Below are 23,532 nucleotides of genomic sequence, written 5' to 3'. Positions count from 1 at the left end.
TCCAGAACGGAAGACTTGTCACTCCTGAATTATTGTATCTATAGGTATAGTTTTTACTCAGATTTAGCACTGAATTTTTGTTTTCTCCTAATGGTTTTTCTCTTTCACATTATTATTTTTGATAAGACTGTTCAACATTCTCCTGAAATGCACAAGAGGATATTCCACTCATTTTTAAAAAAAAAAAAAAAAAAAAAAAGTCTTCCTTCCCACCTTGGAAACCATGTTGTTCTTTCAAGTCCCTAAGCCTAGAGAAACAAATTCTAGGCTGGTACACTCACCATGCCATCAGTGGGGTCATAGAAACGCTGGATGAGCTGTATTGTTGTACTTTTTCCAGCTCCACTAGCTCCAACAAAAGCTGTTGTCTCCCCTGCTTTAATAACCATATTAAGGTTATCCAAAATCTGGAGAGGAAAAAAAACAAAGAAAAACCAAACAGAATCTATCCATTATAATTCTCTCTTGGGTATGTTCTGGAGATTCAAAGCAATTTTATAAAAGTCAGAAAAACACTATGAAGAAAGAGGAAAAAGAAAACCAAATATTTTTATATTGTTTGAAGAGTTTATAAACGCAGAGCACTGTTTTCCATGACAGGCAGGCAGATTTTGATCTTCGTTTGTTCCTGTTGTTCATCATTAAGAACTAGTCAAGTTAATACCATTGGAGAATTTGGCAATAATTTCCCTTTAAAGAACACTGTACATGCATTATGGATGCCTGTTAAAGCATAAATAGTAAGAATGTAGCAGTGAAATTATGTAGAAAAATCCGATACTTCATATGCTTCTGTCTTTAGAAGCAATAGCACTCATTTGCTTGTCCAATAATATGCTTTTCCAAGGCAAATTTGTCAATTCAAACCCAGTAATGGAGAAATAATGTGGTATACAGCCAATGCTCCTGTACCTTTTCCCAGCTTTTTAATGGGTCACATGGCACATCCCCAGGCTAACGGAAGAAACTTATAAAATCTCCTTGCACCATTCAGCTTATTACTTTGTCTCCTATTCTAGCACAGGTTGATACAAGTGCATAATTGACTGTAAGAGAAACTGTATGCAGGTGAATTTGTCTGAAATTACTACGAATTTATGTTCAGCAGCAGAGAATTATGTATGGCAATGGATATGTCCAAATGGTAAAATAAGCAGAATGGTAAGTAGAAGAACTCATTAATAGAAGAATTATTTAGTCTACTTTTAAACAGAGGGTCTGGGCTTCTGGAAATCAAACACTGTTGAAAATCTAGAAATTGCTGGCAGAACTGGGATATTTTGGTTGTTTACAGTAATTGTGTTCACGGGATGGATGATGAATAATTACCTTTACATCTGGTCTGGAGGGATAATGGAATGTTACATTATGAAATTCGATTTCACCTCGTACTTTATCCAGCTTGTAGCCATCTTCTGACATGCAGTCAATGGTGGGTTTCTAGGATAGAATTTATTGTGTTATTTATTTGCTGTTAAACAGCCAACCCTGCTGCAGTAGATAAATATTCCTAATACCATACAAAACCATGGCACTTGTTTGAATAGCACTTGGCTGCACTGAGCCAGCAGCAGGCTCTGCCCCAGTGCTAGCAGGCAAGTGACATAAAATTGAAGGCCCAAGAGATGGAGGAGTTGTCACCGCTGGGTAGTATGAGCCAGATGAATGCACCTTCTTCTCATTTTAGGTTTACTGTGGCAATTACCACAGTCAACCACTCAGATAGTTTTTGCTGGAACAGAATAGCTGAGTGAGGCATTTTGACTAAGTTAATTTAGCCAGCTCTTCTGGAATAAAATGGCACTACTTCGCTCATATAAACATTCTCCTACAGCACTGAACAATGAATTCATTGCTGAAGATCTGCACACTCACACCCAGTCCTAAGAGCTGGAATCCTGATTTGAAGTTTTCCCATGAAGTGTTTTGGATCTCACATACTTTTGGCCAGGCCTTGAGTATTGTGGACTGCTAGGTGTGAGCAGAGAACTAAGAAATTTGAGAAATCCCAAAGAAATCAAATTTTCTAAGGATGGATTTTTTGAAGCATGGAATACAGAGAAAGAATTAAAACTACAGCCACACCAATATTTGGTAATTGAAACGTGCATGATTTTTTTTATGTAGCCTAACAGACTGAAGGTAATTTTAATAAGAGAAATGTGTGTGTTCTAAGATGTTAAGAATAGCTAAAAGTTTGGTTCCTCTTTAGAAATATATCTTACTTAAATTCAGATACTAAGGTATGAAGAAAAGTTTCACCGATCCTGCAAATGGGATCTTCAAGATGTCTGTAAGTTTAGTGCCAGAAAAAAATCTGTATCAGGGCAGAGCTGTGCTTTTACTGTCTAATCACAAATCTACAAATGTGGCAAGCAGATGGATTTAATTTTGTCACTCTTTCTCTAGACAGATGAAATCTCACTTTAGTTTGCTTTTTCTACCCTAACATTATCTGACTCAGCCTTATCTTGAATTTTGTGATTAATTCTTACTGTTGCAACTCTTTGTGCTTTTTAAATTTTTCTCTTAAAAACACTTCCCTTACTCATCTCTTTTTCAGTTTATCTTAGAGCTTGAGCTTATGAAGTGCATTTATAAGGCATATGTGTTATATATATGTCATTATAGAACATTGACAGGTTACTAAAAAGTCCATTAGCAGTAGCACAGCCCCTCTAGCCTTCTTTATATACCCTTACGTGCTCTGTAAAAGAGAAGCAGCGTTTTAATGTGTTTACACAGCTTTTAGCACAATAAAGCTTGTCAATGACCAGAGATACTACGTACTGCTAAGAAATCAGCGTCATTTTGCCAACCACTAAATTTATACAAATATAGAAAGGAAGCATCACCAATAAATGCCAGTGGCTCTCAGACTCTCTCATACAACCTTATTTGAAATGTCTCTCTGTCTAGGTAATATTGTGATTAAAATTTATGACTGCTATGTGACGAGTGCCTGTGCTCATTTGGTCTCATTTTAACTTGGGGTAGCTCTGGGACAGGTGACAGAGGCCACTTTTGCCACTAAAGCTAATAGAGCCACATCTTTTGATGCCATCTGGAGGCTGGGAGCTAGATGCTTGCTGCAAGTTTGGCTGCAAGGTGACTATTAATGCCTGCCTGTACACTTTCCATGGGCCAGCACTGATCAGTAATTCTACATAAGGAGAAATGGGAGTAAGAAACAGCAGTAGCTGAGGTAAAAACTTCATTATTTGGACAGAGGCCACTTAAGAAAACCATTCAATGCCGCTAGACCTTTCTATTGCACAGTCAATTTTTCTTTAATTGCACTCATGTTTCCTTATTTACACAGTAGATAAAACTACCACTGCTTGAGGCTTATTTAATTATTTTTCCACTACAAAGTGACACAACTTAGAAATGCTTTACTTACTTTATCTATTGTCTCAAAAATATTTGCTGCAGCCCCACGGCCAGTGGCAAAGGCTTCCAGACAGGGAGATGCCTGGCCAAGATTTAAAGCTCCTACTAAAACGCCAAAGAAAACCTGAAGAAGTGGAAAAAGAAATTAACAAAATATGACATCACATTTTTATTACAGTTTAGAGCTTAGACAGGCAAATCAAAGTACAGTGGCTTAACGACTTCTTGTGCGTCAGCTGAGCTGCAGTGATTCACTATATGAGCATAATTAGCCCACAAGAAAGCAAACAAATGCATCTTAGAAGGATTTTCACTTTCACAGCTTTGCTTCCGGGCTGAAGTAAATCAACTTATCTTATATTTGCCCTGGCCTAAAAATGTGTGCACCCAGATATTTACGGAGGTGCCACTGATGTATTTTTAAGCCACTTCGATTTTACTGGGTGTCTGTGCCTTGAAACAATGGCTGGAACTGAGCATCAGTGAAAAGTAGATTATTTCAGAGATGTCTTTTACTAGTAAGCAGATGAGAGGCTACAACAATTCAAAACCAGAAAGAAGCTTAAAACAATGTATTACAACCAATACAGTTCCTGTCTCGTCCAATACTCACAAAACTTACTTCTGGAGCAAGTACCAGCTACAGAGAATATTTCTTCTCCATCTCACACAGAAATGAAGTGTAGGGGTTGCTACCAACACTGGATAAACTACTGATTGAGGTGAGATTATTCTATGAGTGCAGGTGGACAGTTTCTGCAGGTAGCACATACCCAATGTGCTCACTGTTTCAAGTCCTTTTCCAAGAACCAAAGGGAAGGGTTACTCACTAGTGACCCTCTTCTGAAAGCCCTAGGATCCCCTTTTGGTCTAAGCCTAGGACAACATGAGGGAAACGAGCCACAGCATCCACTTTTCCTGGAAGGACTGACAGATGACAAAGGCAGCTGGACAGAGTATTGAATATCAGAGGATACTTCAAGAATTCAGCCTTAGAGTCTGGCCTTGCAGTTCAGAAGCAGCACGTCAACCAAAATGCTAAAAGCATTTGTTCAAAATTCCTAAAAGCTGCTAATGCTTCTTTTCCTACGAAGGGGTTTCTATCAAAGTTCTTAAGAATAGACAGGAACCATCTAAGGCTGAAAATGTTGGCAATTCTGGTAAGAGACGGGGGCTTCAGAGAACAGGACACACCAGGGTGTGCTTGTCAGAATGAACATTTTTTCCCTAGAATTTAGTCTGCTTTATTCCTCCTTAGTTTTTCAGTTACAGAGGTGGTTTGGCAGACCAGATTATAAATGTTTGGATAATGTCTTTGGTGTAGGCTTTTGGTCCATTTTTTTTGCTTTGTTGTGGCTGATAGTTTGAATGTGCACCCTGACCATTAGAGAGCTGGTATGTAATCCTTTGTTGTAGCTTGGCAATACCTGAGAATTCTTCCAAGAAGCAATCAAATATTCAGCTATCCTTTTGAATACAACACAAACAGTAGTCAGGCTAAATGGGCAAGGTGCCTAAGGAAACACTACCATTGAGAAAGAAATAAAAGTAGACAGGATTCAGTACTCAGTACAAGAAAGATGACTGAAAACTAAGAGAGGAAGGGGAGCGCAAGGGAGAGCCTCTCCCTTGGCAGCTACAATTTTTCAGCTACATGGTAGCTCCCCACTGTTTGCCATTCGTCATTTGGAAGCACTGAACTATAGTCATCATGTGCAAGGCAAGAAAATTGGTCACTCTGTTTTTCACAGCACCAACTTGTATCAACTACTGGTGCCACGAGCAGTTGCAAATAATTTCCTGTGCGGGACATCCTCCTTGAAAGAATGACTCAACTTTACAATGTTCTTGAAGTAATTTATCAAGCTCCACTTAGCAGGAAATTTTTCACTGCATGCTGCTGGTGGTTGGGAGCTCTCATGGTGTGCAACAGGCAGAGGACCAGAAATAGATGTCTCATCAGAACACCCAAGACTTATCAAGGTTCAGGAGAAATTTACTCTGGGTCTGGACTGGAGCCTGCCATTTAGGCAGTCCTGGCTTAAAGCAAATAACCAAAATATCTGTAGATGTTGGTTTTCTTGCATTTAGATCATCAGTGTCTAAAGCATCTACTGTATAGAAGTGGATGCATGAGTGCCATGGTTTTTTCTATACACTGCAGGAGCCAGAGCGATGTGTGTTTTTATCAGCATGTATGTTTACACATTCTTTGTCATCTATAGAGCTGGGTGGGCAATTAGCAACAGAAAATGGTGATTCAAGGAACAGAAACTGCTAATGAGAGAGAGGTTAGATTTGATAAAACTTTCTTTGGTTAGGTTTCTCTTTATCACAATGGAGTTTTTCATCACAAAGTAAGTTCTTCAGAGAAGCCAATATCCCAGAAGCCGCATGCTGACCCACAATGCGGGAAAGCTAGTTTCAGGCCCCTGTCAATTGTGTAGCAGGCTCTCAAAAAAAAGCATTATTCTGATCACAATAGGCATAATTTCAAATCTTTAAAATAAACATGGATTTTTTAAAAATCTTATCCAGTTCTATCATATACTTTCATACATATACTGAGTAATGATCTTTAAAAGATATATATGGTGTTTGTTACCACTGAGCCACAAGATACTAGAACACTACAAATATGTGTTGCAGAATTAATGTTTCAAAAAACAGTTCAGAAAAGTTGCATTGAGCTAAAATGGGTACCTGCAGAAGAGTGCCAGGTGAATACTCTTCTTCTTCAAGGACAAGTTTAGAGCCATACCAAAAGGCTAATGCATAACACAGGAAAATTATAAGCCACATGTAACCAGTGAATAATCCCATTATTATTCCTTTTCGAATTCCCCAGTGCTGAGCAAACACCAGATTCTTATCATATCTGTAGACAGAGAGAGAAAAATAAAAGGAGATTAAATGAATTTGATAGAAAATTCAAAATGAGTAAAGACCAAGAAAATGAGGTGTCTTCAATGACTGGCTGTGCTACAGTTAACAGAGAGTCTACATACAGTCGATACCTCTCTCTGAAGTTAGATGACTGCTGAAACCAGCAATGCTCCAAGATCATGAAATCCTTATATGTACTAGTGTAAAGCACAAGAAAAGCCACACTCACTGTGGATACCTTGCCACAGGGTTTGGGGTTTTAGCAGAGCAACACAGGATCTGAGAATTTGGCCAATGCTTCAGAACACATCCTTCAGCCATGTTATGTTTTAAACAAATTTAAGAGAAATTTTCAGATTAATATCATCAAATCATTATGTCCTACCGGAACTAGTTCTTTTACTCAGCTTGAAAGTACCCAAAGTTTTCATATGTGCTGCAAAAGTGATATATCAGACAATGTCTAGGGGAAAATTTGACAGTATGTTCCTATAAGTGGGAATGACTTGAAGATAGTATTGCTGATGTTCTATTTCACTGAATGACTGAATTATGAACTGGTTTTGCATATGTAATATTATTTGACACCTGGATTTCTGTAACATACATGCATGTACTTCTCAAAGCTAACAGATGGGCATTGTTGTAGAATTTAGAGACTAATAACCATGAGTCTGAAGTACATTATAGTGCTATGTTGCTACAAGAAAAAAAAATCAGAGACCTTACAATTTATCCAAACAAACCTTTCAACTTCTTTCTTCTCTCCACCAAAAGCAGCCACTGTTCTGATGGACGAGAGCACTTCATCAGCCACAGCTCCAGCCTTTGCATAAGCCTTTAGTTCTCGGCCTGTTAGTTTTGCCACAGCCTACAAAAGCATAAGAAGTGCTGGTTACACCTGAACTGTAGGTGCAGACAAGGACAGCAGTAAGCAGTACTGGCTGTCACACTGCCCTGCTTGCTCTGCATGAGGTCATCTCCTCCACTCCAAGCAGGCTTTTATTAGGCACACTGCACACTGAAAGACTTCTTTCCTTCTTTCCCTTCAAATACCCTACCCCAGCATCTATTAGCCACTTTTGGAGACAGGAAACCAGGCTAGATTGACCTTGGGTCTGTCTTCTTCATGGCAAAAAACCAAAGACTTGGGCTGGTAAGGCTCATAAGGAGGAAACACTTAACAGTGGGTACATGAAAGAAAAGAGGTGGGACAGAAGTAACAATGGGAAGGGGGGGAATTACAAACATAAAGGGGAATGAGCTCAGAAAAAAAATTGCAAATTAAGGAAAGAGGCATTTGGGGGTTAATTTCATTCCATGCCAGGATTCTGCTCTCCGACTTCACACTGAGTCATTATTCAAGTCATCTACTTGCAGCCAGCACAAGGTGATAAAGATGAGCAGGAAGATGAGAAATTAGTCAGAGTTACATGAGAGGTTTGATAACAAAATGATAGCAAACTGTTCCTGACGTGGAAGAAGAGGGATAGCCAAAGGGCTGAACCCAACCAAAGAGCAGAGTGTGAGAGAGTGCAGAGGAGGAGCAGGAACTGCCCAGCCCTGCTGGGTGTGGGAGAGGAGTTGAGAAGGCAGAGGATCCTGCAGTTTCTGTCTTCACTGTCCTTCCTCTGCACAGTGACAGGGAGTTTGCAGGGCACAGGTAGAGAAGCAGAACGGGAAGAACTGGGAGAGGATGCAGCAGCTGCCAAGAGCAGGTACAGCTTGAGGTAAGTTTGAGCAGTTTTTTTCAGCTATTTTACAGCTCCAGAACATGATCATCTCTAAAAGTCCTTAATCTACATTTAGAAATCAAGCCCTGTGTCTAATAACCAGGTGTGTAGTAATAGAGAGAATGTGTAGGCCAGGTTCTGATCTCAGCAAACACAGGTCCATCCACAGGACCCAGTAGAAGGTATGCTTACACTCCCATCTTAGAAGCAGGATATATTATTCTGGGAATCAGAATAAGCAAAGTGGGAGCAAAGCCCGCCTCCCCCCTCCCCGCCCTCACTCCCAGTGCTGCTGTGACCATAATCTGCCTCTTTTGACTTTAAAGGGGTGTAATAGCCTTCCACCAATCCTCCCAGCTCTATGGCATGATCTTCCCTACTCATCATACCTCAACACGAACCTCTCACAATTCACTTACCAAGCCATATACAGCTGCTCCAACTCCAAGTAGGGGGCTGACTGCAATGATAACCAAGGTCAATTTCCAGCCACTGACAAATCCCAGTAGGAATCCACACACAAAGGTAGTTAAGCGCTGAATAAAGATTGCTACTTGGTCAGCAATAGCCTCATTAATTTTGTTAACATCACTGGGAAAAAAACCAACAAAAACCAACAGAAGATTGGTGAGCATATCTTTCATTTGTGTTGCAAGTCTTGGCCACATTTGGGTTAGTTGTTTTCCCTCGGAGCGGGCCCTTCCTCACACCTATTCTTTCCATCATCATCCCTTCCAAAGACCCGGGGCTACAGCAAGAAAACCTGGTGCCTTTGCAATGTCAGGTGGCTTTTATGCATGAATACTGCAGAGAAGATACTGTCTTTTCCCAGGAAAAGTCAACCTGCCAGTAGATTCATTCACTAGCTGGTCCTTACTACTGTTCCTCAGCTGATTTTAAGGAAAGGGCAGAGACATGACAGCTAGATGCAGCTATCTGATAACGGAAAAACATTCTAGCTGATATGGTAGTCCTCCCACCACAGTGCACTGAGAATGTACCATACTGCCTTGTTGAGGGGGCAGGAAAAGGGAGGAGGGCTGTAACTCTCATCTAGTTCCACCTTCTACCACCTCCTGGTTCCTCTCTCCACCTTATCAGGTAGTTTGTTCTCTAAATGAGAGAAAGAGAGTGGGAAAACTGAGGAGTGCTACTTTACCACTGAAGGCAGCATGACAGCTCTGTCACATAGGGGACAGTGGTGCAGCAGTTAATATCATTTGACCCCTAGGCAGCTGCAGAGTTCATTTGTTTTCTCTTATGCATTGCCAACAGAAAAAATGTCTTAAAGGAAAACAGTCATTATATTTCTGTCATTCTTGGCTACTACCTCACCCCTGAGATTAGAAGAACTGGGAACGCCTGGAATAAATAGGAGCAAGTGGTGTTAAGGTTTAAAGTGCAAAGTTGCTAGCTCATTGATATATCAAGTGAAATTCCAGTTCTCTACTGAAAAATTTAAGAGTGTTGAGTTGAAGAACATGTTTACATTTCTTCTGGAGAATGTTTTTTTGCAGTCAGGAAGCTTTTGTAGGCACAGGGCAATGTCGTGCAAAAAAAACAGGGAACTAAGTGTTTATTAGACAAATACATGCTCAGTTCCTATTTTTTTTCCAGAGAAATTCTTCACAGTGACTTACACTTGGCATTTATTCGTCATAAAAAGAACACCACAGGAAGTCATAGATACCACTGGGCAGTGAGTAAAGGTAAATAAAATCCCCTTCAACTACAGAAAAATCTTCTGCAGATGTGACTACTATTATGCAGGCACGACTAAGAACAGGGAGCCATCTAGAGTCAGCATATTCACCTCACAGCTGCCTTCAGCCTGTAAACAGGAACAACTAAGAAAAGGAAAAAGCCTTAAACTCTGCTTTTCTCAGGACTAAATGGTTACTCAGGATAAGAAGGTTTCTCCATCTACCTTGGGTCCCTTTCTAAAGGTAGGTTCTTGTACCTTCTTTAGCAAAAGATTAAGCAAGGCTCACTCTTCTCTTTTAAAAGCCACCAAAAGCAAAGTGTGCCTCTAATGTAATTTTCCTTTCTGGGAAGTGAGAGAGGGTTCAAACCCACATCTCCAGCCTCAAGGGAGTGTGCAGTGGCAGCCAAATTAGAGATTACTCTGAAAGGACTGGGCACAGGAGGAGAAGGGAAGGCTGGACAAGCTGGTAAAAGAAACCCACCCAAAAACCCACCAAAAATGCCCCACATTTACTGACAGACAAGGCATGAAAGGGAGATAATTGTGGCTTAACAGTTATGGCATTCAGTTGAAAGATGGGGGAGATAATCAGCCTGGTCTCCGCTCCCAGGAACATAGCTGTATTTTATATTAGAAGGTGTTTGTCAAATGCCTAGTTATTGGCACTCTGTTGTGTTTGGAAGGAAGTGCAAAAGGTTCTTTGTAGTATATGTTTTTTCTAGATTACTTACTCAGAAATTCGGGTGTTCAGTTCTCCTACAGATGTACAGTCAAACCAGCCTATATCCATGCGCATTACTTTCCTGAAATAAGCTTTCCTGATTTTTTGTATCTGACGAGCTGCAGCCATAACCCAAAAGCAGATCTGGGAAGAGCATAATGTGGCTGATAAATTGCAGTAAAAAGTCTTTCTACTCCCAAAAAATGGGAAAAAGCAATTTGGCTAAAATGGGAAAGAGCAATTTGGCTATTGATGAACTTACTATTCAGGTAAAATATATTCTAGCTACACAGAGATGATAGTTGTTTTATGCCTTTGATCTTTAAATAATCCAACAGTTTTATAAAGCCTCTGGATCAAACATTTGTCTCAGTTCTGGCAGGCTGAGATGCGTGTTAAACTACTTGTGCTGTTCATATGAATGTCAAAGACAAAAATTTTTCCATCTACAGCTGTAAGTAATATAGGGATGGCAGCCATCCTACCTCAGCAAAACTCTGGGATGGTTTTCAGGAAGGAGAATGACAAGTGATTTTTGCAATTATAAAAAGCTACAAAAGCAGTGGACCCGTTAGCAGATTATACAGGAATCATCCAAGCTTGTGGCTCATCTCAGTCATAAGGATTGAACCATTATTACAGAATATGTAGGGTGTGATTCTTTTCCAACACTAGTTTTACACTAGTATTAGTCTGTAATATCTCTGTAAAAGAAACACAGGGCCCAACACAGTTGAGGTGCCTACTGAGAACCTGCATGCCCTTCAGCTGTTATTTTGGGAGGGCACATGGATTCCATAGTAAGCATAGTTGAGCAAGTAATTCTTGTGGTGTGAAAGGAGCAGCATGCATTCATGTCACTGGGTGAAAAGTATCCTTGTACAACAGTATGCATGCACAATCCAAGGAGTTCTCCGATTGCCAGAGCTAAACTATTTCAGCCAATAGAATGAGAACTGAGTGTCTGCTCTGCTCAAATGGGCAGCTGACTAAGCAGTTAAAGGAAACATAATTATTATAAACTTAATTATTTAGTGATTTAAACTTTGAAATCAAAATAGGGAACAAAATACTGACTTGGAGATATCCTAACAAAAGTACTGCACAACCAATTCCTGCATAGTACCCTGCAAACTTGGTCATTTCTTGTTCAATGTCCAGCAGCCTGTGGGGAAAAAAAAAAGGAAAAAAAAGTTAGCAATACTGTTTTAAGTTTCTCACATATTTCTAATCTGGTGTTTCTTCAAGTTGGAGTCACGTCAGCTGGCAAGTCAGCTTGTTTTGCTGATAGAAGCATTGTTTCCCTATACTGAGGCTAGCACTAGCAGTGGCTGGTTTGCCTGTAGCACAGGGGTAGGGTGCTGGTTGGTACCAGGAAACGTTCTGATGTCCTGGAGCAGCTCTGCAGTCTCTGAGAAACCCCACCAGACTGCACGCTCTGAAACAGCACAGGTGAGAGGGCATTTGAGGGAACAGCTGCCCAACAAGCTTTCATTAGATGTTGAATGCACTTACTTTGTACCATTACACCAATTTACAGCACTTGGATGTAAACAGTGTTTTACAAAGAGAAATGAAAGCTGCTAAAGTAAATTCAAGTATTATTTTGTACCATAACCTTGCTAATCTGAAATGATCATTTCTTTTAGCTCAAGTAGGAGTATTAAATAATTGCTAATATCAGTGAAGAGCATTAAGTTGCTGCTATTGCATTTAGATTACTTGGAAATGGGCATTTCAGGTTGTTACCGGTTATGCTTTTAGACAACTGTTTAAAAAACATCCTGCAGACAGCAGATTTTATTCTGTTTACTTAGAATTTGGTACACTGAAATTTTAAGCCAAAAGGGAACACTATGCACCTGACCTGATCTCTTGCAAAAAACAATCATGGAAACAACTCAGGTGCCTAATACAGATATCCAGTACGGGGTTTAATGTTTTAATGTATCCTGCCTGGTGCATAGTTGCTGTTTCAGAGGAACAGAGGTCTGTAGCAAATCCTGTATTCTATCTGCCAGCCCCATCTCAGAGGGCTGGCTTGGACAGCCTGGAGCAAATAATTTGGCCCCAACCACGTACATCTAGGAATGTGAATCACTTCCCATGTGCTCTGAATTTCAGAGACCTTTAGACAAGTAACTTTTAATTCTAATTAAATATCTAATTAAATGTGACTCAGACATTAGAAAACTCTTAGAATGATGCACTGAAAAATGAGCCTTAGGAAAGGTTACAGGTTCAAATTTGCCTTTGACAGATATCTGTATCTGAATGAATCATCTAGATTCCATTTATTATAGTTAATGGAAAGAAACAGGCACTCTTCTAGGGCAGTTCATCTGACCTGCCCTAGACTTCTCCCATAAGCTAAGATGAATTGCGTCCCAGAAGTGCTCATTTCTCTTCAACAACTAAAGTTTGGCTAACTTGCTCAGAAGTCAGCAGGCACCTGTAGGTAGCTAAGTCCTAACCAGAATGACCAGAAGTCATTATTACCTACAGTGTCATCAGAGATAACAGATTAATGTACTCAGATGTGTAGCAGACACATCTGTTATCAGAACAATTATCATCAAAGAATATCCTTGCTGACATCTATAGCTGAAAGACCATGCTGACCTTCTCTCCCTCCAGGTAATATCCCCAGCTCAGAAACAGGATTCTGCAACAAGAACCATGCCCATTTACTGCCTTATGGGTAGAAAAATGTAAGATTTAAAAGCTGAAGTGGACTTTCACTAGCTATACATTCTCTGACAAGCCATAATAACAAAGGAAAAGAAACAAATACATCTGCTACTTACCCACATCTTATTGTGGCATTCTTTTCATTCTGATGAACAGTACCATTACTCCACATTATGGTGTTATTTACACATATCTTGCCTGGGTCTTTAAGCTCTTGCATTTCAATGTCATATTCAATAAATGTGTCTGCCATTGCACCAAACACAAGCAACACAGCTGGCTGGGCTGCTCCATGAACAATAGCACAGAAACTACCAACAGCCATCATTAAAATTTCCAGAGATGAAGAAAATCGAAACTAAAGAGACAGGAAAAAAATATGGTCTCTTCTGAGAGGCAGTCTTCATGCTGGTTGTATACTGATAAATCATTAATCAGGTGGATCAGATGCAAAATCATACTCTTTAAATTTCAGAATTATCTTCAATACAGAAAGAAGACAAATCTCTCTCTCCAATCTAATCTAATTGCACCTGTGATTACAGCCTCATAAATTATTATGAGCTCCCTTGTAGTTGACAGCAGAATCTGACCATCTGAATTAATGTATTATCATATAACATTAATAGCTCAGTATCATTCCACATTATCACCATTCCAGAAACTAGCTAAAAAAAAGATTAACAGTAATTATAACTCATATATATAGTCTGCTTTGCAGATTTCCTGTGGGGACAGAGGGAGAGGGAAGGGAGGAAAAAGCCTTAGGGCATTGTGCAGAGCTTCTGAAAAGAGTTAGCCAATTTCGCAAAAGTCTGAGGTGCTGTGGTAGAAAGCCACTTCTCAGAGCAAGTTCTTGTAATTAATATTCTAAAACAAGTTGGCTGAGCCAGGCAATTGTGCCTTAGCTCTTAATCTGGGAGAAATGTATAGAAATATGACATTGTATGCAATAAAAGAAGGATTGAGCTAAGTCCCATTACCTTACATTTGCCATGGGCTGTGAGCATGCACACATGCAGCTGGTGACTCAGCTAAGATACAGTGACTTAAGTGACCTTTGTCATGATTGTGTGAAGTCTGATTCTCATGTTGAAGTCATGCGTAAATATGTAGATCAAATTTTCTATATAGAATATTAGTATCAAATGCTATAGATTTTGAAATGGGAGTGTAAAGAGGAATCATATAGCCTGCTGAAGAACCTGTCCAGGTTCTGCGGGTGCTATAATGTGTCTAAGAGAAGAAAGGGTAGGCATTTGGAGCACATATGGAAAAGGGACATTAGGGCAGAGACAAGGTAAAACCAAGTTAGTTAACATAAAAGAGAAATAAATAAAAGGTCTTCCTACAAAAAATGTGAGAAGAAAACTGTAGCACTACAACTGTCTTGCAAACTTTGCTCATAAGAAGTCTAGGGAAAAAAAAAAAAAACCACACAGAAAACACACAGATATGTGATATCTAATCTCTCAGCACATTTGATGCAAATGTACAGTGTTTACCAACTGCACTTTACAAGTTAAACATCTGTGCAAAACAGGCTACAGAATTCAAACCTCTCTGCTTAACAGACATAACCCTCTGCATGGACAGACTGTTCTCTCCACCCCACTCAGACTACCTAAGGGCATGGATGTAACCGCACTAGCCCAGTATTACAGTCAGGACCATATTAGTTTGTACAAACTAGAGGCTAATTGCCTAGGCTACATGCAAAACACAAGTAATAAAACCTCTTAGCTGCATGCTGCTGGGTTGCACATCTCTCTACTACATTAATTTTAAAATTTAGATGCACCCTATGGGATTCAAAGGCTCATCAAAGGCTAGACATACCATACACTATTGTGCATTCCCAAGTTTCTATAGTTACCAAATCTTCTAATACCCATGGAGAAATTACAAGGGAGCTAAATTATGTACCAAATATCACACACCAAATTTTTGGCAGGAATAAGAATGAACCAAGGTCACCTAGATCCCTGCTGTGCATCTTAACTCTTTTCCTCATATCTACCTGTAGGTTCAATATAATGTGTTTAATAGACAATGATGACACAAATATCAATAATCAATACCAAGCTGACAAAATCACAAAGGGTTCTATTAAATTCCCATTGACTTCAATGGCAGGATTTCATGCCAAATAGTTTAATCCTTAAAAGTTTGGCTTAGTCACAGCTATTCCCCAAAACAACCATATAGATTATTGTCATTTATTCTGCAGCACAATACACATAAAATATTTATAGTCATTGCTCTCATTACCAGCTGAAAGAAGCCAACACGAATACTGTTTTCTTTCTTTTCTGATGACCTTCAAGAACAGAAAACATAAAATTATAAACTTGTATTTTAGTACATATTTTGTTCTATATGCAAAGATAGTATACAGAATTGAACTTAACTCACTTTTCACTTTTCTTCTCTATAAAAGGTTCTTCATATGTATAGAAATTCCTAGCAAAAAGGATAAGATTTTACATTAATTCTTTTATTCTCTTGGTTACTTCTCTGAAATTACATTTTATTTGAGACATTTTGCCCAGAATTTTAAGAGATGAGCTGTTTCTTTCAGATTTCTTTGGAACTGGTGATTTGATGGTTCTTTTAAATTTTAGACAGGGACTAGAACTGAGGTTAGGTTAAAATGATCTGAAGGTTTATGCTTTGTTTCATAAGCAGCTCCTCAAAACACTGTTTCTGTAACATGGATTGTGTGTTCTTGGAGGTCAGTTAGAGAAAAACCTACTATCCAAATTATTGGCTAGTCCTTTCCTTAAGGCAGAGAAAGGTCCTGTTCCCATTCCCTCTTATATTGCCTGTATGTTTAGATGTCCATAGTGGCAGTAGAATCTCTCACCCTACCACACAGGGTTTTATTCAGTGCTCACATTATGTATTGCTATTTTGTATGATCAGTTAAAATCTAAAGGACTAGTTGCACCATTATGGATGGGATCCATACTATAGCAAGTAATCAGCAGCTGTGTACATTCAGTGATGAATGAGTAGGGATTTTGAATTTGGGTTTCTTTGGGTTTTTTTTATGAAACAAATGAATTCAAGATATATTTGTTATGAACAGTTTTCAGAAACCAGATCATAGAAAGCCTGAAGGAAGCTTCATGTGTTTAGTAGGTAGGACCACATGTGCGTTACATGTGAAAGTCCAACATAACTTGGGTTTCAAGGTATGTGCAAGGACCATGGTAGACCTTGAGGCTGGTGCTCTCTGAGATGGGCAACCTGACAAAGGCAAAAATTAAGAGATGCTCTTGCTTCCTCATTCAAGGCGTAGTTCTCAGACCGTGCACACTGTGTCAGAAAGAGCTGGCACAAATTACCACACCCACTAGGATGTCCAGTCTGCTACAGAGTAGTCCCAAGATCTAGGAAGAGGGAGGCTTTTAACCCCATTCAAATCTCAGATGATAGCTGCAGGTCAAGGTCTCTAAGTCATTTCAGCTTTTAACTATCTGGAATTCTACATTTAACTCTTAATATCTGAGCTCAAATGATGTGAACTAATTCCTTTTATTTTCAAATCTCACAGTTAAGATTTAAGATAACTTAATCAAGATTGATTAAAATTCCTGAAAAACTCATTTCTCAAACTAAAAGCACTGAAGAAAGATAAATTTGAATACCAAAAACATTTTCAGAAGAAAGACCATATTTTGCTGCTATTACTCTGTGTTTTTAATGTTTTCTAGGACTGTTTTGGTCTACCTGTGTCAGTTGTATCAAATAAGACAGTTCGACTCCTACAGAACAGCTCTTGATTAAATACCATATATTCTATAAATGCGCCATTGATCCAATGACATTAACTTCTTTGAATATTCCTAGAAATATCGGTTGTTCCATTTGTGTACATGACTTACTCTGAGTTCTTGAAGCTGTTACCTGTTAGGGAAAATAAATGCACACTCTTGTTAATAATTAATTATTAAAGTACATAATCTTCTGTAGACATGTGACACACACCCTAGAATCCCATGGGACCTGATCATTCCTGAGTGATAAGCATCTTATTCCCACTGATACATCTAGCCAGGGACATGAACTGACATGGGCCCATAAACGCCTTGGTAAATTTATATCAATTTATGCCTGCCTTCTCTTGAAGAAGTTGTCTCAAGTTTTCAGTCCCCCAGATGACAAAATGGTTTTCGCTAAATACATTGTTCAGCACTATTGCCAAAAGTCAATTTGTTTTCATTGCAAACTGTTTGCTAGTATTCAACTAGTTCTCTTGTACACTGTCTCATCAAGGAATACTACTCCACTGGCAGCCCATGCACGATCCCTGAAAGGAGGAACGGTAGCTCTTCACTCTTGCCTTCCAAATCCTGTGGAAGAGGGGCAGCTGTGCCCCTGGAGGGTAAGATGAACTTGCAACACTGATGCCTATTCTTGGGATACTCTCTAAGGAATCATAGCTTAGAGAAATGGAATTATACTACAATATATAATTATGCTCTAGGGCAACTCCTTAGTCCCCAGAACAGGTCTGGATTTAGCTCCCTTTCAAGAGATGCTGTCAAAGACATCATACCAAAGCACAGCTTGTGTTTGCAGAGACCCGAAAGAAGATATGTCATCATAAGGGCTGACATAGAAAATATTTGCTGTACATCACTTGAGATGACATTGAATAGAGAGCTAGTTTTATGTATACAGCACAGTTTGAATAATCTAGAGGACACCGGGCATATGCGCCTTGCTCGTTTATGATGCACTTGGCAGCTCAGCATCAGGTTCAAAAACATAGTACACTTTTCAAGCAGTGCCTTCCTTTCTTCACATCTAGTGACACAATACTGAACACGCACAGGCCTGTGTCACAGAGCAAACACAGAGGAACTCTGCATCACAATTCAAAGAGGGTGCCAGAAGTCACTGCAACCACAAATTTTGTCTCCATCATTTTCCTACCCAATGGAAGAAGGCTTTTCCACTGTCTCCAGGGTTTTGCGTTTCTCAAGGTAATGATGTTAGACGGAAGCAGTCTGATTTTGAGACTGAGGGAACAGCTGTTTACATCTCCTTTTTGGGGTTAACAAGATAACTTTATTTGGCTCTAGCAAACAATGACCCTATTGGTTTTATTCTGCTCTGTTTGTTACTCAGGGATGGTAAAAAGAAAAGATTCTTTCAGTAAGGGCATATGTCTATCCCAGGAATCCCAGACATTTTCCAGGAAGGTTTTAATTTGTAAAATTAAAAGAATCATTTAGTGTTAGAAAATACATGATTGTGAAGGAAAAAGAAACATCTGTTTGCAGTTTTATGAAGTTTGGCAGCTGGTGACAGCTGTAATGGTTTGAAACCATTCCTAGAAGCTTCTCCAGGGTTTATCAGAAAAAATAAAGTTTAGAGAAAGCTTCCTCTGCAGGCTGGTAATGCAAAGTGTTTTGCAAAAAATGAAGGAATTGGCTACTGGGAGGAACAAAAGAGTCTAATGAATTAGCTTTCTGAGTCATATCAATTTAGAGAGTAAAATAAGCATTTCCTGAAGGTGATGAAACCCTAATTTACGAACTTGAAGAGGGAAACAAGAGTATATCAGTGCTATTTAAGAGTGTTAGAAACTGCAGGCCAGCTCTTGCAGGCCAGCAGTTTTTAGGCAGGAGGAGAATTTGGAATGATGCTACCTATGCTTAATTTGAAAGAAAGAAACAGATGAGTAACAGCGCACACTGCTACAGTTGAAAAAACAGAAATAGAGGATAGAAGATTATTTTTATTGAAAAGGAAAGAAAAGAATGTAGGGAAGATGAAAGAATTTATTAACAACCCTAAGGAAAAAAGCTATAGTAATCTTTGCTAAAAAAAATTTAAAAGAAGAATTAAGGTATTTCAGAAAGAAATTTTACAAGTTGAAAAAAGCACTGAATCCAGGAAAAGCTGAACTTTGCTAAGAATTTGAGGTTTTACTGGTATTGTGAGAACACAGTAAAAGTTAAGCCTGAGGAAACCTGATATTTGATTCAAGTGATGAAAAAATTATACTCAAAAGGCTCCCAACTAAAGCTGGCTATTAATTACACCTACGGATGTGGTGTTCAAGGGGTGATCCAGAGAGGGCTAATTCTTACTAATATGTACAAAAGATGGTTATTGAAACAAACCTCACTGGAGATTACAGAGCAGAAGAGATCAATCAGTAGAATGCCAGTAGGGTTTTAAAGCAATGATGTTTGCTTTGGGAAAGATGCTCTAGCAGTTCAACAAACTGCTCATTACATTAAGCAGAAAACACTGCATTTCCAAGGAAACTGTGAAACCAGAGGCAAACCCACTTGGATAGGCCAAAAAAACCCCAACTGTGAAAAGAGGTATAGAAAGTCTTTGGCCAAAATCCTATTACAAGTAAAAATGACAAGTAAATAACACAAACTAACAGACAAAGAACAATCCCTCAAACCAGCTAGATAAATCTGGGCAATATGGGAGAAGTTCTATGTAAATGGCTGGAAGAGATGAACAATTTTCTGTCCCAGTAGTAGGAGGGCATACCCCTTTACCTGTTCACTCCCTTTTCTCATCATTCTGCCCCTCTCTCCACCAATATTAGAGCCCACAATGCCCCATGCATTCAAACTGCCTTCAGTTAGCAGCCTAAGTGAGAAGTTTTAAAACCAAAACAAAACACAGCAGGGGAGGGGAGTGGGGAGATCTGTACTGCTTCAGCAAGCAGATGGCTGTTCATTCCAGCAGGATGCAGAGCAGTGTGCTGGGGTAGCAATACACTGGGAAGAGAGCAGACTTTCAGAAGACATTCACATTGGTTTCTTTCACAGTCATAGAGCTGAGATTGCTGCTGCTGTGTTGCAGACTTTAAAATCAGCTGCAGAATCTAGCATGCCAGCTTTGACTTTAAGAACACGTTTAAGTTATTCAGAGAATAATTTCCTACATTTTCTTACCAGCTGTAACAATAGATTTGAAGTTCCTAACAGAAAACAGACCTTTGAATCTGTTGAACAGGAGATTATCTAGTCTAGGAGAATAATCCCAGTAAAGTGAAAGTCATTTGATGTACATGGTTAAAACCAAAGGAATTATCTGGCTAACACAGAGAGACAGAAGGTGGGAATATAACACTTGCTGCACGTGAAGCTCTTGTTCAGTTTCTAATGTCAGACCAAAAAAAGCATACGTACAGTCTTCTAACGGAACAGCTGCTTTTATATTTGCAGATATCAGTCAATCTCTACAAAGTTAACCACAATAAAGGCTTAGTCCAAGCTCAGACTGAATACTCCAAATGTGTTCAAACTACTGTTATGCCAACAGTCCTATGAGACATCCCATTACAGATAAAGATTGGAAAGAAATCCCAAACCCAACCAATAAATAGTAGATTTGAAATACAGACTTAGCATCAACCAGCAACTACTAAGTTTTAAAAAAAACAACAGACATCATAGATCAAGTTATAGCTGAGACGCTGTGCTGCTATATAGCAGGGCGAGAGGCTTGAAGAGGGCTGACTCTCCTATTAAAAATCAGTCATAAGGTCTTGAAAAAGTTTGATTATTGTCTGAAATTTCATTATATGCATGGTTATGTGAAGAATTTTGCTGCATGCCACAAGTTTTAACAAAAGGTAGATGTATGGTTTACATGGAATGAAAGAGGCTGAGGCTGGACTGCCTTAAATCTGAGCTGTTGTCTAGGCAGGGAAAAAAAAAATTCACTGTAACACAGTCTAGTATGGTTTGCTTTGATTTCTTTTTGTTGGTGAAAAATAGTTCCAAGAGAGGGATTGTCTTTCAACACGAGTCTCCAGTTTTCTGGAGGTAATCTGTCATAAAGTATTTCAAGTGAAATAAAACTGCATAGTCTTTATCACTGTTCAGCTTGATTGTTCTAACAATACATCTGATGAAAAAAGAGAATGCAAGATAAAAAAGCATCCCTCCTCCTTAAGTGTTTTGTTCAGAGCCAACTGGAGAACACCTATTTTCATGATGAAGCAGGTGAAATTGGGAGCGAATACCACATTTGTAAATCCCAATAAGACCCGTGTTTATAACATAGACTATTGCATGCATGGTCTGAAGCATTTAATTGGTTTCTAGGAGAATGTTTTTAATGAAAGCTTAAACACTTCCAGGATTAGGCCACAGCTATCAGGGAATTTGAAAATACAAAATATATGTATGCTTAGGGAACCTGGTGATATCTGAGTGCTGGAATCCTTTTGTGAACCTTTTTACTCTATGTGAGGAGCACGTACATTGCATTGTATTGCAATTTATTTTCCATTATGTGCTACTGTTTTGCTTTCCTTTGTACCTTACATTCAGTATAAATATTTAACGCCCCTCTCTTTGTCTGCTTTTCTCAAGTCTTATAAACAGAACTCAAAATATTTAGCAGTTTCTCTTCACGTTTCTCCTTTACTCTTGCTGCATTTGTATTGGCAAAATGGAAAATTGCACATTGCAAAGAAAAAATGGAAGAAAAGAGGAAAAGCTCCGATGAGAAGGAATGCAGATCTTTGCAAACCAATAGCTCGTAAGAATTCTGCTTAATATGACTACAGATACATGTGTTTGTTGAAAGCAGCTCTAGAAACTATGGAAGACAGAACTTTTTGCGTTTTTTCACCCAGTAAAGGCCCTTGTATGTGAAAGTGCTGGGTATAAAAACCTATGTAGATACCGTGAACTTGTAGGCTAAGTAAAGTTTGTCCATGAGTAGGGATTGTTACACGTATTTTTTACAGAAAAGCTGTTTTGCAGGCAGCATACCCGTAACAGCAGGTATCACATAACTCTATATTTATTTCACAGGCCTACAGTATTCTGTAGACTACTTGCTTCACTTAGGCCACCCACCACCTATTTTACATGCTTTATAAAATAAGGAGCTGACTGAAGAATAAACTTACATTTGCCATCCAAGTCAAAAGCATGGTTATCCTCTCCCAATCTCTTGATGCTACGCAGAACAACAGGGTCAGACATAATGATTAGTTACTTAAATTAGAAGTCCTGAAGGGGAGGAGAAAAAAAAAAAGAGTATCAGCATACATTTGTCTGTGAACATATGAGAATATTATGTTAAACTCCTGCTTACCTCAGTTTTGCCCTCATTATCCCAGGGCAATGCCACTGATTACAGCACAAGATAGAACAGAACAGATGTCCCAGACACAGTGAAACTATGGAGTAGAAAAACACCTCAGAGAAGCATGCCCAAGTCACCCCTAAGTGCAAGGCCTCTGAAAGCCTTCAATGCCTCCTGCCTCGAGTGAGGGCTGTTCTGCAGGGCTTTGCAGCCCACTGCAAACAGCCCTGTCCCCATTAATGGCTGTATTAAAATAACCTACCGCGTTTGTGCAGGTGACACCCATAGGTTATAGACTGAGATATTAATAAGATAGATCCTGCCTCAGTTATGAGGGAGCAGCAGGCAGGAGACCTGCCCCTGCCTTGTCCCATCCCGCCTGGAAGCAGCCAGCAGGACCATGAGAGGGGGACAATCAGGGGACAAAAGGGGTGGCCAGGGTGCACCCCAGGGCCACACCAACATCTGCAGCATCACCACCACCAGCTGCATACAGCTCTCGGCTGGCAAGAGTTACCCGGCAGACCTGCTCCTCTGGACAGGTTTATTCCTAACTAACCACACCACCATGTCAGAGCAGATGTTGTACATGAGAAGAAATAAGGAGACAAAGCTAACACTTTTTTGTTAAAAAAGCACTTTTGTCAGGCAAAGTCTGCCGGTAGCGCTATTTTTGGCCAGGCAGGCCTGGCATCCAAAATGGCACCTGGAAAAAGGTGCTGCAGAGGCCCTCCCAAAACATGCCCTTTCATAACCAGAGTCATATCACCCACACCTTTGTTTAATGTAACATATCCCAAAGCATAGTTACAATACCTTATGCAAGTCATTAAACATCAACATTTGTATACTTCTGTATAAAGCTCTCACAACCTCTCATTTTAAGCATATCACAACACATTCAGATATCAAACCTTTAACATCTTTTACCCAAATAACACAAGAAGTCTTCTGTGTAAAGGTCACATTTCCACAAATTATTTGTGTCACACCACCTGACTTTCCAGACAGCTGAGTTTTTACCTATTTAGCCCTCTAGAGGAACCACTCTTTTTCTGCTAATAGTATTAAAACTACCAAAATCCTTCATATTGGGGACAGCTGTGTGATTAGCTACAGCCGGGCAGGTCTTTGCCAGTGGGAAGGGCTGAGGAGAAGCTCGGCTCTGAAGTTACCAGACGATGAAGGAAATACACCCCTTCCTAGATCCAAAGGGAGCAGCTTTAAAGGAGCCGGTCCAGTAGTTAAGGATACATATGTGACTTTTAATAATTTCACTTCCCATAAAGTCCCAGCCTTTCATTTTTGTTACT

General features: G+C 39.4%; 2 protein-coding genes across 7 annotated transcripts in view; one reads left to right on the top strand and one right to left on the bottom strand.

Moving 5' to 3' along the window:
* The window catches only part of ABCB11 (ATP binding cassette subfamily B member 11), a 54,404-nt gene that overhangs the window by 23,894 nt on the left and 6,978 nt on the right, over positions 1–23,532 (bottom strand). For 4 of the 5 annotated variants that reach the window (XM_075756729.1, XM_075756728.1, XM_075756730.1 and 1 more), the window contains 13 exons: positions 22,041–22,143; positions 17,020–17,041; positions 15,545–15,592; positions 15,401–15,449; positions 13,246–13,487; positions 11,516–11,603; positions 10,449–10,582; positions 8,432–8,603; positions 7,026–7,150; positions 6,097–6,271; positions 3,404–3,517; positions 1,330–1,440; positions 282–407 (listed from right to left, as the gene is read on the bottom strand). In XM_075756729.1, the coding sequence (XP_075612844.1) occupies positions 282–407; positions 1,330–1,440; positions 3,404–3,517; positions 6,097–6,271; positions 7,026–7,150; positions 8,432–8,603; positions 10,449–10,582; positions 11,516–11,603; positions 13,246–13,487; positions 15,401–15,449; positions 15,545–15,592; positions 17,020–17,041; positions 22,041–22,116 (1,482 nt within the window). In that variant the 5' untranslated portion in view covers positions 22,117–22,143. The remainder of the gene's footprint in view (positions 1–281; positions 408–1,329; positions 1,441–3,403; positions 3,518–6,096; positions 6,272–7,025; positions 7,151–8,431; positions 8,604–10,448; positions 10,583–11,515; positions 11,604–13,245; positions 13,488–15,400; positions 15,450–15,544; positions 15,593–17,019; positions 17,042–22,040; positions 22,144–23,532) is intronic. The other variant, XM_075756731.1, reaches the window with a different exon arrangement.
* LOC104632426 (dehydrogenase/reductase SDR family member 9) overlaps positions 7,864–23,532 on the top strand; it is a 34,487-nt gene continuing 18,818 nt past the window's right edge. Inside the window, exons 1-2 of one of the 2 annotated variants that reach the window (XM_075756738.1) lie at positions 7,864–8,009; positions 9,630–9,721. The gene's annotated coding sequence lies outside the window, so the exon portion shown is untranslated. Of the gene's footprint in view, positions 8,010–9,629; positions 9,959–23,532 lie in introns of both variants that reach the window. The other variant, XM_075756739.1, reaches the window with a different exon arrangement.

The sequence above is a fragment of the Balearica regulorum genome, chromosome 6 (genome assembly GCF_011004875.1).
Source record: "Balearica regulorum gibbericeps isolate bBalReg1 chromosome 6, bBalReg1.pri, whole genome shotgun sequence".
NCBI classification, from domain to species: domain Eukaryota; kingdom Metazoa; phylum Chordata; class Aves; order Gruiformes; family Gruidae; genus Balearica; species Balearica regulorum.
This window is presented reverse-complemented; position numbering and strand designations above follow the sequence as displayed.